At 31.6% G+C, this 14,176-nt stretch overlaps 1 protein-coding gene across 2 annotated transcripts in view; it reads left to right on the top strand.

Moving 5' to 3' along the window:
• ZCCHC7 (zinc finger CCHC-type containing 7) overlaps window positions 1–14,176 on the top strand; it is a 249,522-nt gene that overhangs the window by 219,548 nt on the left and 15,798 nt on the right. For both annotated transcript variants that reach the window (XM_026013165.2, XM_072727914.1), the window contains exon 6: window positions 2,726–2,761. In XM_026013165.2, coding sequence (XP_025868950.2) covers window positions 2,726–2,761 — 36 coding nt within the window. The remainder of the gene's footprint in view (window positions 1–2,725; window positions 2,762–14,176) is intronic.

Below are 14,176 nucleotides of genomic sequence, written 5' to 3'. Positions count from 1 at the left end.
TAACATTCAGTTATTCATGTATGGTTTATTATACAAAATACAATAGAGGGGAAAACTAGTTGGGCAAAAGTTGGCAAACAATGTAGCACATTGCTAAAACAGATGTACAAGTATACTTTGTGTGTTTTCAGTTGTGAGACTTGAGGAGGCTCTTTGGGTTGCTATCCATCTAAGTGCCAGTAAGGTGAGATCACCAGGACAACCAATATAGTTGTATTTTAATAGTTTGTTACATTTTTATCTTAGATGAAGTCCACAGCAAGCTAGTCATTTCAAATACTTTAAAATAATTTTTTTTCAAAAGTTCCCATTGCAATAGTAAGCCTCTTGCTTAAGAAATTACTGTATTAAAAAAAAAGAAATTACTGTATTTTGTCTAAATTTTCTCTGAAATAAATGCACAAATATGGATACTATGACATTCTGCGTGATTAAAAGAAAAATATGTGCAATGACTGAGGAATGTTGAGAAGTAGAAGCTACAACAAGCAAAAAAAAAAAAAAAAAAAACTTAAAAAGTCTATTAGTAACAGAAGTCCTAAGTATTGCATGTCATATACTTAGAATTAAAGATGTGTACTTTCTTTTGGCACCTATTTGGAGATGAAAAGTATTTCTTCATCTCAACCTTGCACAGACATATGTTAGGTAGAAAACAGTAAAATGAAACTGTGCATGGGAATGTTGGGTAAAAGTACTTATATGAAATAAGATAGGATTTTTTTTTAATTGTAATACTATTGTCTAATAAGAGAAAAGAAGTTTCATGTCTCTCCCTATTAATTTTCTTTATCAGGCATCATCTTCATGTACAGAGCAATCAGATGATTGTTCAAAAACCAAGTAATTCTTTCTTTTATTACTAAATTGCTGCAACACAAGAAAAGGTCACATGGTAGAGTGGCATTCTGCCCGTGTATGACAACTCAGTGATTGCGATTTTTCAACCTTATTATTCTGAGGACATTGTGGTAATCAAGAACTATCCATAACTAATGTATAAATAACTCCTTGCTTTTCTTTCTCTACAGTAATCCAACTCAAATTATATATACATAGCAAAAAGCTTATGATAGAAGGTAGGAAATGAATACTTAAAGGTATATTGTATGTTAGATCTTTGTTTGTAAATGTTTATTAAAACAAATATATGTGTGTGTTTTATTGAGAACCTTTGTAACCTACAAGTTTGTGGCTGTTATTTGATATCTGTTATTTGGTACCTTCTGAAGCTACTTTTACTTGTTAAAAATAGTTTCCTTTTGATCACTGTTGTTCATCCAGAAATCACTGTATACAAGTGGCTTTTTTTAGTCAGACACTTTAGTTTGCATGAGTATGACATTTAAATTGGGAAGCTGACCACTAACTAGTCTAATTTACACACCTTTCTTTAGAAAATGACATAAGATAGTTAAAATACATAATGGATAAAATTTTTAGCGTAGTTAGAACTATCTACTCTTTTTTTTTGTATAATCACTTATGATGATATAATGAGTAGAGGTTTGCCATTCAAAAGTTATTTTCTGAATTATTGCCATACCCATAATAATTTTAGATTGTATGAATTATCTTCATTAGTTTTATCACGTCCCTGAAAAGTAAATGAAAGAGGAATGTAAAGAATTGTTTCAAAGTGTATGTCAAAGATGCTAAAGGTTTTAAAAAAACTCAACTCATTCTAATTTTAGGCATGCATATGTGTGCATGCCTATACACATATGTATATGTGTATGCACACATTTTTAAACAAAAGCTATAAATTCACATTTACTTTAAGAACTGCCATTTACTTAGCTTGGTTTAATATATTTTAATTACTATTTAATAATTATAAAAAATACTTTCTGTTATCAACTGTTCTTTTTGTCCAAAGATGGCAGACCAATAAAATATAAGAACTTGGTTAGAAAAAGTGTTTCCCTAACAGAGTCCTAATTTAAATATAAGGAAAGAAGACTTGTATTTGTATCCGAAAGAAAATATTTCCTAACTGGTTGTTGTTGCTGCTGCTTTTTGTTGCTTGTATTTGTTTGTTACCTATTCTAGCTTCAGTAAATCCATCTTTTACAAAATTATTGAGGTTTTATTGTTTTCAGTTATTTGCTTATAAATGTATAGATAGAGAAGATGACTTTTAAGGGAAAAGCCATGGACTTTAGATTTTTGAGATTGTTTTATTGTGTTGTAGTTTTCTTTTTAACTCTATTCACAGTATTGAAGGTTAGCAGCAAGTGATTAGGTAAAAGATGGTAACAGACATCAGAAACATATAACCACAGTGGTCTTCTTTAAAGCAGTTGCTAATAAATTGGGGTTGTTGTTGTTGTTGTTTATCTTACTACCAAGGTTCAAAATGTTCTTTTAAAAGGTGTACTCAGTGAGTCTTATTGATTTTGACCACTGCTGTTCATTTATCAGTTTAACTGAGTTATGGCTCTTAATCACATCTTAGTGCCCCAAAACTTCTAACCTGAAAAGAAAAAAATGAGAGAGAAAACTTTGTTACTGGCTTTCTGACAATGGCAGGGAGTGTGTTAAACCAGTGTAAAATTCAATTAAACTGTCTAGCCAGGTTTTTGAAGCTGAAATGCAGACCCTTTCTGTTAAGCTTCTTATTTTCCTGTGACCGACACCGGTGGATGCTGGGTTATGCCAAAACCAACAGGCTGTAAAGTACCTTGTTTCATGCTCCCAGCTGATCAATATTTTTATTTTCCAGGCTTGCCCAGAAATCTGGAGGCAGTATCACCTAACGGTGAGTAGAAACACCTTTTTTATTTTCCCCAAGACCTAGCCTATTTATCCTTCTCTGAACTGCTGACCATAAAATATAGACAAGCATCTTCTACTAGAAGATAATAAACATCTGAAGAGTTTTTGCACTGAGAAAGCAATAATATACTTTTTCTCTTCTCCCCTGCCCACTACTCTATTCTCTATCTTCCTGTTCTGAAAAGATTTTGATTTTTTTTTATTACTCACATCATTTAAAGATTACATCATGGTATCTCAGTTTTCCTGGACTCATTCATTAAATTAAAGGAGAAAAGTATGTCAGGAGCCATAAAAATAATAGTAATCCAGTATCTTTAAAGTGTTGTGTTATGTACAGTCCATAAGCATACTATCCATAATATCTTCCATAATCATTTTTCTGGCTTTATTGAAATTTTTGCATATATTTTTTAATGAAGCTAAAAAAAGCTCAGTATATCTTTCATATAGAACAATTCAACTGTCATATCCTTAAGCTCTTCTTATTCAAAGTGTATAACCATCTGCTTAATACCATTCAAGTTATTCAATTCTGTGGTTTCCTTTTATTGTGAATTTAGGCTAAATAGAAGTAGAAAACATAATTTACTATGAAAGCAATTGGCTAGTGCTCAATATTATGAAGTTAGTTAGTTTTTAATATTCAGCTTAAATAATTTCAATAATTCACCATAGCCCTAGTAATCATTTTTTAATATATTAAATGTGTTATACTGAGCAAGACAACAATTAAGATTATTCTTATAGTTAGACAGTTAATAACAATGTTATAAAAGCTGTTCCTTAAGATTTAACACATCAAAAAGGTTTTGGTTATAGGAAGACAGTGAAAATAGGACGAAGTTTTACAAAGCATGTCTTCTTCCTGCTTTCCTCTTACAGAAATAAAAAGTAAACCAAGTGACTCAAACTACTAATATGTCTATCACAGGCCCAAGAGGCAAGGAATAATACCAGGTGGTTTGTTTTCGTATCTGTTACCACTGTTTAGTTTATGTAATGTAAAGGTTCTCAGTAGAAAGCTGTAACTTCTCAACTATCCTTCAGTCCCAAATTGGATTTTATTAAAATATTTAGTGTTCTACCAAAATGCACACACACACACACACCCCTATGTATGTTAACATATTGTTACAGATGTAACTCATCCAGATATATTATGTTTATACTTATGTAGCAGGTTTCTTGTCTAACATACATGGTGAAATCTTTGTAGCCTAAACTTGGTTGAAATCCTATCATATATTTTTCAAGATCATAGTCACTTTTTGTAACTAGATAGCAGTTTTCTTCATCGGTATTTTCATTAAGAAATAGCCTAAGGGATTTGACAATTGCATTTCTTTTCCCTTTTCTCCTGAGTTAGAGAATTCCAGCCTTGAAAACTTGAAGTGTGGGAAGTACTGTTTTGAAGACCCTCTTTTTATTGCTTGTACCTATATTATTTTATATAACTATCATAGAAGGATAGAAATTGGTGTTTATTAAGACAGAAATATTTGAGGTTTGTTTAATAACATAGCTTTTGAAAAACAAATTGTAAAAAGAATAGTTGGGGGAAAATGAAAATAAAATGAATTTCCCTTTTGGGGAGTTACAATATATTCTATTTATAGGTATAACACAATCATTTTGAAAAATCCATTTTTCTCAATCTGGAATTCTGATTAATTTTTCAAAATAATACTGCAGGTAACTATCAATTTATAATTGTCAAGTTTAAATTAATAATTAGTAATTTAGAATTAGTTTACTATGCAAATATAAATGCTAAACTAGTACATTTATAAATGTGTATTTATGTATCAATCCTTCTAAAATAAAATAGGTAAATAATTATGTATATAGGCAAATCCAAATGTGTGTAATTAAGCAATATTTAATCTTGAATAAAAGCAAGATGCATGGTGAGTTTCATCATCTTTAGCCCTTTTACTAGGCGATGGACTGCCATCTATTGACTTATAGTAGCCCTCACATGTGATTGTGGCATCACTCAGCAATGACCAAATAATGAAGCCTGGGTTAGAATTGCCACTGTATATTCCTTTAAACCAGTCTTCTTGAAACTCTGGAAATTTCTGCATTTAATCATTGATTAATTTATTTTTTAGCCAAAAAGCGTCCATTTCTTACCCAAAATGAACTGTGCTTTGGGGGGAATAAACTGATTAATATATCCAGTGTGGAAACATTTACATTTGAGAACTTTTCAATTGCTTTTATCTGCTTTTTATCAGTAAGCCTAGAAGGACATTTATACAGCCTAGTTTAGCAACTATAATTTAAGGTCTATTTGGGAATTGCTTTCTTTCTTTAAAAAAAAAGAAAGAAAAGTTTTTAGGTTAAATACAGCATTATTTCTCAAATACACAAGAAAGATGATGAAGTTGATTGGTATAAATGGACTTGTAAAATGTCCCAAATCAAAAATTTCTTAAAACACATTCTAAAGTAAGAAAATTAAAGAAGAGAAATGTTCACTATTTTCAGCAATTAAATGAGATAAAGTTTCCTTAACAACTTGTATCTGAATAGAACTTGAAATAGAATAGCTTTTTAATCAAACTTGACTGGACTTCACTACATTAAAAATAACTAAGCCCATCATTCTAAAGGGTACATGCCAATAAAACTCTAATAAAAAGATATTACATATATATCTACATAGATACATATACATGTTATAACAACTAATTTAGCTCTAGCATTTTTCTTGTTATATGTTAGTGACTATAAAATTACTTCATATAATTTAATGACTTCACTTCAGATGATCGTTTGGAGCCCTGCATGAGAAAAAGAAAAATATATGATTTTTATTTAGCTATTAAATAATTTCCACAGATAGTTTATGTATTTACCACCTTCAGAAGTGTTTGTAAAGTTTTTTTAAAAAATCGTCAGTACTATAGCACTGTTCTTGTTTAATTTCTGTTATATTTTAAGATTTTGGTAAAACCTGACTTTGAATATTCTTTTACATCTTTCAGATAACTCATTCTAGATAAAAATTTTCCCTCTTTAACTATTCAAAAAGGAAAGTCCCTTCCCCCATTCCCTGTCATCTCTAGTCTCATTTATATTAAAAATCCTAGGCCAAAATGGCCACCAACAGAGTTTTACAACCAACAGAATTTTTAACTAGTAGAGGCTATAATTTGACATGCTTTGGACATTTTGTTAATCTTGTTTTTAATCTACTTACTTAAAAAAAGTAACTAGGAGTATGCTATTTGGGGGCTGTGTGTGTTAAGAATCAAAAAGGACAATACATCTTTTATGTTTAATTTTGCGCCTGGATTTCTTTGTGTCATTGTTAAAATATGTTACAACCTACTACCATTTTAACTGAAAGTTTAAATAGGACACAAATGTAACCTTTTTCGAAGAATTACCTTTTAAATATTTCTTTATGTATAGTCTTTGGAATGCCTAGAGTTCACACTTCAAAAAGTAAAATACTTGCTGTCAGGGAGATGGGGAGGAGTAGGTTTCCTTGCTTTCCTGTCTAGCCTAGGAAAAAGCTGGTGACCAGAGTTTAGTAGTAATCAATAATGTCTTACCTGACCTAGTTGAATGCCAGAGTGTATCTTATGAACCATAATTAACAATATTGTTTCATTTTGCCAGTCACTTTTCTCTCCTTACTTGGAAGCATCAATTTAAAATGTATTTTCTGGGTTTTTACAGTACAGAAATGAGAGTTTTATACTAAATAAGAATGTTACTCTAAAGCATTCTGTGTCATTCCATACTAGGTAACCCTAAATGTGAACAGATTTAAATTTAATTCTAGAGCTATGCTTTGTAGTCCAAAAGGGGGGAATAACAAAGTGGAATTTGGTTGTGAGGCTATAGCTATCCAAAAGTCTTTATCCTGGAATTGTGATGTAAGACAGGATGGATAACAGTTTTCTAACTGCCTGAACTCTGGATTGGATTTTTTAAAATAACTTGAAATGAAAAATAAAAAGTTTCCAGAAGTCAGTCCCAAGCCAGAATCTTTTCTTTTAGGAAGAGAGGGAGAGGGTAGGAATGCCTTTTCTCTCTTTATTGAATATATGTTGAAAATCCTAAATATTTTTCTGAGAGCTCTTGGGCTGCATAAGCAGAGCTGCAAAACCCACCAGAACCCCATCCACAGTAGATATCAAGTGATATGCCCTTTTCCGTGTGTATGTTTAAGAGAACAGAACTAGTTACATACTGTATTTTAAAGAGTTAAATCGCTCCAGAATAGAGTGAGAACTAGGCCTCATTCTACTTCAGAAAACTTAAATCAACTTTTGTTTGGTAACATATCTTGAGGCCTGGCATACAGATTATCATAAACTAATACTTTACAAATTCATTTTAGAAGCTCTTATTTTGGTAGTTCAGTTCACTTTGCTGACTCCTTCAAGAACTAGGAATACTCTTGTTTCAACTGTCGGGGGTTTTCCCCCTCTAGATCTGGTATTGCTATTTCAGTGTTTTGATTGGTTAAGTGTTGCTATTGAGATATTACATCTCTGTCAAATATTCAGAGATTTAGTTTCCACTTAGATACCACTGAGATACTACTGAGGTAAGTGTAATCATGCCCTGATGATTCAGAAGGCACACAACTATTTTGTAGTTCCTCAAGGCTGTCTTCCCATTGTAGTACTACAAAATAAATCAAACTGCTTTATGTTGCAAGTTACTTGGTATCTGAATAAAAAGAATTCCTGAATGAGCACTGATGACTATTTTCTAATACTCCATATGTTACAGGGATAGAAAGTACATGTAGACAGTAACTAAAAGTTTAAAATATTTTTAAAATGGAAAATTTATGTGAATACTTTTATATTTATTTAAATACCTTATTCTTAAAGTAGTGTCAACATTTTGCTAGCAGTTTTTTACTTCAGTCTTACCATGTTTAGAATTTAGTATAAAATATAATTACTACATTTACAGAGTAGGTCAACTGAGGTGTATGGTTTTTTTTTTTTTTTTAAATCTTTATTTCACTGGCATGTTGAACCACATTTTTCTAGAACTTATCATTGGAAGCAATTGGAAAATGCAATTTCAGAGCAAATGAAACCTGGAATTATCAATCTCAATAAATGAGATTCATTTAAAAATAAATACAATTTGCCAAATCATCAAAAAGCAATTTTCTAAAGCTTCTGTGAAAGAAAGAGGAAAAAAGTGAACATTGTGAATTATGAATGCACATGTTATTTTTCCTCCCAGAGTGTTTTTTCAGAAATTTTGATATTTTGTGTACACACTTATTAATGAATGGGAGTAGAATAAAATTTGGATTTGGATATAATTTACATATTATTTATTTGTTAACACACATAAGAAAACCTTCATATTTTCTTCTTTTCTAAGAAATACTGAGGTGTCATCCCCTTCAGAGAGAATTTCCAACTTGACTTTTAGTATTTTAATGCAAAAATTAATGTGTTTTAAATGAAAAATCAATATGGCATATTTTGAGTAGTTTTTTTTCTTGTGTTAATATATTTGAATAATATCAAGTGACATTAATAACATTAATTCTCTTATAAATTTAAGTATTTCAGATAAGCAATGAAAGTATCCAACATTCACACAATTTATAAAAGATTCATTATAAATGTTTTGGCAGATACAGCTGTGTTTTTGCCACCTTCTAAATATCTGAAGATATGTCCTAATCACCCATCATTATGATTTCTATTCATTTTTAGGTAGGACATGTTGCTCAATAATAAGCTAATTGAACCTGAAGCTCTAATATAAACAGCTAACTTTTTTCATTTGGCAAAAAAGTCCCTGTGCCTTTTTGTCTGCCCCTTAGTAGCTGAGGACAAAAACACCATTACATTTAGGACTTACATATTTACTATGTGGGCTTCAAGTTTTATTTCTATTTTTAAAATTTAAGGGAGTACTGTTAATGGTCTTTTTCTTTTCTGTTGGCAAAGGTTTCTCCTGAGTATGATAGAAAGATGCAAATTACATTTGAAGTTTTTACTGTCCTTTTCTGTTTCCTAGGTATGTTCACCTTTACTTACAAAAGAATTATAGTTAGCCATTATAGGGGCAATTTCTTCTTGATACTTACATTCTGTGGTAATTAAATTCTAAGTATTTATAATTTTAATATATATAAGCATTTTTAGTTTTTTCTTCTCCTTCAGAAACACACACATTATTCATATAATCCCAAATAAAACTACATTGTTGTTTGTTTACTTACAACTCTACACTTTGAAATAGGGCCACTATTTTAACAAAAATGAATATAAACAGCCTGAGAATGTTCAAAATCCAGTGTTAACACTGCACAGTATCTGGCTATATAATAAATTATAGTTTAAAAATTTGAAATGTTGAATGATTTCTATTCTTTGTCATATTTACCACACATGAAGAGAATAGAAGTACTACATAGAATAATTTTAACATATTTAAGTGATTTTTCATGTGTATTTTGAACAGGTGACTCATGCCATTCCTTAAATATATTCCAACCAATTGAGCTTGTCATAATCTTCTCTGGACATTTCAGTGCAAGAGTAAAAGTAGATAAAGTATACTGGACCAATGATGTTTGTATTAAACATTCCTTTTAGTAGTCATGCATGTAAATGACATGGTAGATTACAGTAATTCCTAACAGGTTTTAAGTATTTAGGAATCACTTAGTTACTCACAGTCATGATCAACCATAACCTTTAAGGGTTTTGGTCGATCATTTGAATAATCTTCAGGGAAAGACTCCTGAAAGAACCCCTTGACTTGTTGACGTGCACAATCTCTCTGAACTAGTGTTATATTTTGTTACAGTATAAACTGTATTAGTAATCTTAAATTGAATTAAGTTTAAGATTTTAAAAGCAAAATCTCTTAAATGACTAAAAGTTAATGAATTATTGATAAAATCAATCAGATCTTAGATTTGAAATTCATTTGCTTCTTAATCCCTACATACAAGAAAGTCATGAGAGTTATGTTTTTGTACATTTTGATTATTTTCTTTCAGCTATTTTGAACTCAGCAATGGTCATCCAAACTAGTATCTTTGGGGTTTTTTGAAATATCAAAAATATCTGAAGAAAAATGCTACATGCTTAGAGACCACTTAACCAAAAAAAAATTTTTTTTAATATCTTTGGAATTAAAAATAGACTTTGCCTTAATTGGTGTACCAATACACTGGTAGGTCACATTTCAAAACAAAAGTTTTTCCATGGGAATGTTCAGAAATCCCTATCAGCTTTGTAAAAAGAGTTCATGTTGATTGATGAATCAGTTGGTAATAAAGGTACCACATTGTTTTCATTCCTTTTTTTCAAAAGTCACATAAAACCAAATCTATTAGATAATAAAGTCATCTTTATAACCTTGTAATGTACCCATGTCTATCAATACCAATTTTACATAAATATTTTCCTTTACATGTATTTGTGGATTACTCCCATATTTCTTTTCAGTTGGGGGAACTAAATTTTGGATTGCTTATTCGCTTTGCTTATACAATAAAATCTCAATTTTGTCTTTCTTGGATTTCTCCTGTTTCCTTTATTTATAGTTACAACCACATTTCCTTCTCATTTTATTGAAATCCTTAAAAAACATGCTATAAAACTGATTTGGAATGGCAGACTTATTTGTGAGGAAATTACTAGGAAATTTTTTTTTTTAACATTATAAAAAGAATGTAGCTTTGGGATCAGACATTGGCTCAAATTCTGGCTCTTTAATCTACTTAGATGGTCAAGCCTCATTAATATATTTGGCTTTTAAGATCCTTGGTTTCTTCAACTGAAAAATGGGGATGAAGTAAGTATGCAATGAAATAAGAAACGTAAAGTACTTGGCACAGTACCTAGCACATAGCTCATATTCAACACTGTGGCTCTAATAAAGCAGAACGATACATGCATCACACGTGTAAAGATGGCCTCTGGACTAATAGCCCAAACTCAGATTATTGTTTTATTTAATATTTATTTAATATTATTTAAAATTTATTTAGATTATTTTGTAATGTGTTTTGAAAAGATTGTTTGCCTAAGATGAGGAGATTCATAATGACCTCTTTACTTTCTGTCTCATAAAAATGTTTCCTTCTTATAGTTACTGAAATTAAAATACTCACAGGCACTCTTCTGTTAACAAAAGTATTTACCATATTCTTCATTTTGATATTATTTATCTATGTCTTTTCTAGAAATGTAGGTAACTTTTAAATATAGCAAATTTGAATTATTTTCTTAATTTGACTTTTCTAAGAATTGTTATAAAGACACTTAAGAATTGGATCACAAAAATATTTAGGCTACTTCTTCCCCTAATGAAAATGACTATATAAAACATAGCCATGTATTTTACCATATAAAGATACCATTTTGAAAAATATAGTATATATAATTAATATATATGTTATATTAATTAATGAAATGTTATAAACAATCAGTTCTTAAATAATAATTTCATTGTCATCTGAATGTAGTTATCTATCATAAGCAAATGAAATGACATAAATCTTAAGAGTAATATGAAATTGAAGAATTCTCACACATATACATACATATACCAATTATAATACTTTCTGCTGGGGGTACAGGGTTTATTCAATCAGATGAGGAAGGAAACAAAATAGCATATCAGTTTTTTTGTACTTCAGATGAAACTGCTTCATGCCTTCACATGACTGATGCCAGAAACCAGCCTGATTTCACAGCAAGATGTTGAAGTGTAAGCTTGGTCACTTTTACAGACTTCAACTTGTATTCTCTTATAGGTCCAGCAAAAAAGGCAACACAAAAATTAAGCATTTTCTCGGGGCCTGTGGTTTGTATTCTTTCAAAAAACATTCCTATTCCATCTTTGTTCTTTATTTTGAGACAAGCAGGAGTTAAGATAAGGCATACTGTAAGAGAAAAAAAAAAAAGCATTACTTTCCCCTCTCTAGACAGATCCTTACAGCTGTGGAATTCCCTGCCTTTGTGACTGTTGTTAAGACTATTTCAGGCGAATAAGCACGGTTGGGTGGGGAGGGGGAGTGCTCTGTGTTGTAAGTCAGTTGGAGTTATGGTAAAAATGAAAATCTTGGTGTTTATTTGAATTTTCTGTGTTTTAGCTAATAAATATAATAGAGCTTACAGTGCTGTTATTCCATAATTTTTCAATGATGGTTTATATACAGTTGTATACAAAATATGTAAGCAAATTTGAATATGTAAAGTACTTCATATGATTGGAAGATGTATATTAATGTGGTTTCTATGTTTTATCGTCCACCCCAGTAAACATTCAGATAAAATATCTGTGGATTCACACATGTATGTATTCTTTTCTGTCCCTTCCCCCCCACATCCTATCTTTACTCCCTCCTCATCCCTCCAGCCTGCTTCAAAGCTTGTGGTCCTTTTCCATCCATGTACTAAAAGGTTCTTTGTAAACCAGGCCATTTGTCCATCATTGTTTGGGGTCCAAACAGTGGTAAGATACCCTGTCACCGATCCCGTGTGCTATGAATGGCAGCTCCTCTCCGGACAATTGGCGGAGGGGCCGAGAAATATTCCTGAGAGGATTATTTAACCTTTCAATTTAGAGGGCACAAAGCCTGGCTGATTAATGAACTTTCTGATGGGCGCTGATAAGCGGATCTATTTCTTTATTTCCCCTAAAAGTGATTCCTTCTCCTGTCCATATTACTATAATCTTAAACATAAAATGTGGCAAATAGATTAAAAAACAGCACTAAAGAGTTTATCTGGCTGGCAAACTGAAGGAGCTAAATTAAAATTGGTAATGACAGCAGTGGCTCAGCCTCATATGTGGTTTTTAAATGCACTGTGTATTTTGAAGAGACTTATTCTCCAGCGCGCCTGGTAATGACTGCTTTTGGTGCACAGTCTGGGGCTGGCTTCTGTTATCCCCACCCCAAACCCCCCCCCCCAAAAAAATGAGTTGTGTTATCTGGATGGCTGCAGACACATACGCATCCCCCTTTCTCACTGCATGGGCAGACAAGGTCGATAGCATTACAAGGTATTTGTGGCAGTGCTTGTTTCAGTTTTCAGAGCTGCCAGTTTCCAGGCGGATTTGAATTACAAAAGAAGAAGCTGGCATGAAAATTGAAAGGTTTTATCGGCTGGTCTGAAGCCTCATAGCACATTGCTTATTTATGCAGTCCATTTGCACCAGGAAATATAAAAAGGAAATACATTTTTAAAATAAGGCCATAAAGACCCAGATATGTTTAAGATGGCAAATAAAATATAGATACCTATAATATCTTTCCAGGAAACGATTTTCACTTAATGTTGCACATTACTTCAGAAGAGCATTTATGTTGCTGTCATAAATTTGTGCGTTTGTGTCACTATGTAGGTAGTCTCTGGGGATTAAGAAGGAAGCCTTTGCTAACTTACTTTAAAATTAAAATAGACGGAGGGATAGCTCTGCAGTTTGAGAGCTACATTGGAAATATTTAAATAGGATGGTAAATTAAACTTAAACTAACATTTTTGCATTCCATGTAAAATTAGCTATGGCCCAGTGAATAAATGCCACTACCTTTGGAGAAAATTGGGATGCTTTTTAAGCCATGAAGATTTGGAGCATTCAGGGAGTGAATTACTGTGATCCTTACTGTCTTGCATATGTTCATTGTTCTCTGCTTACTGAGGTTTTCTTTTTTTGTTGTTGGGGTTTTTTTGGGGGGAGGAGGACGAGGATGTAGGATGGGATCTCATTTTACAGAAAGAAAAGTCATAAATTAATGAGTTTAGTAGCTCCTTTTAATAAAACCTGTGCTTTATTTTAGTCTTCAAATATATCGTCTTTGAGATTTTTGCTTAATTTTGTAAATATGTAAGCCTTTCGCTATTGAGAGTTAAACCAACAGTTTACCTCTCTTCATATTACTTAGTAGTTTCAACTTACCAAAAAAGATATGCAATCCCTTATACTCTTGGTTCCATAAAGTGAAGATATCCATATACAAACACACAGTACAAAATGCCTTGAATAATTAATGGTCTTACCACTGGTCATTTGCAACCTTCAACCCATTGGTTTGTAAAACTTATGAGTGTCCAAAAGAGGAGTAAGAGAGGAAGTTAAGTGTGTATAGGAAATACCAAATCAATAAAGCAACACTCTTTATTCTGCTGTAGTTCAAATGAACACTGTTTTAGAATCCATTTTCCAATAAAGCAAATTACTCTCAGCTAAACCATGAGAGATGCAATTTTTGCAATTTTCATTTTCACCAGTGTCTGGTACCTTTCTCCTGTTTTCATGACCTGGACTAATTATTTCATGTAGTTTTTTTTTACCAGAGAAAATATCAAAAGCATACACGTCTGCTGCATGCTAATGATGTGCTGTACATTTTTTCATGAATTTTCAT

The sequence above is a fragment of the Vulpes vulpes genome, chromosome 12 (genome assembly GCF_048418805.1).
Source record: "Vulpes vulpes isolate BD-2025 chromosome 12, VulVul3, whole genome shotgun sequence".
Taxonomy (NCBI): Eukaryota; Metazoa; Chordata; class Mammalia; order Carnivora; family Canidae; genus Vulpes; species Vulpes vulpes.
This window is presented reverse-complemented; position numbering and strand designations above follow the sequence as displayed.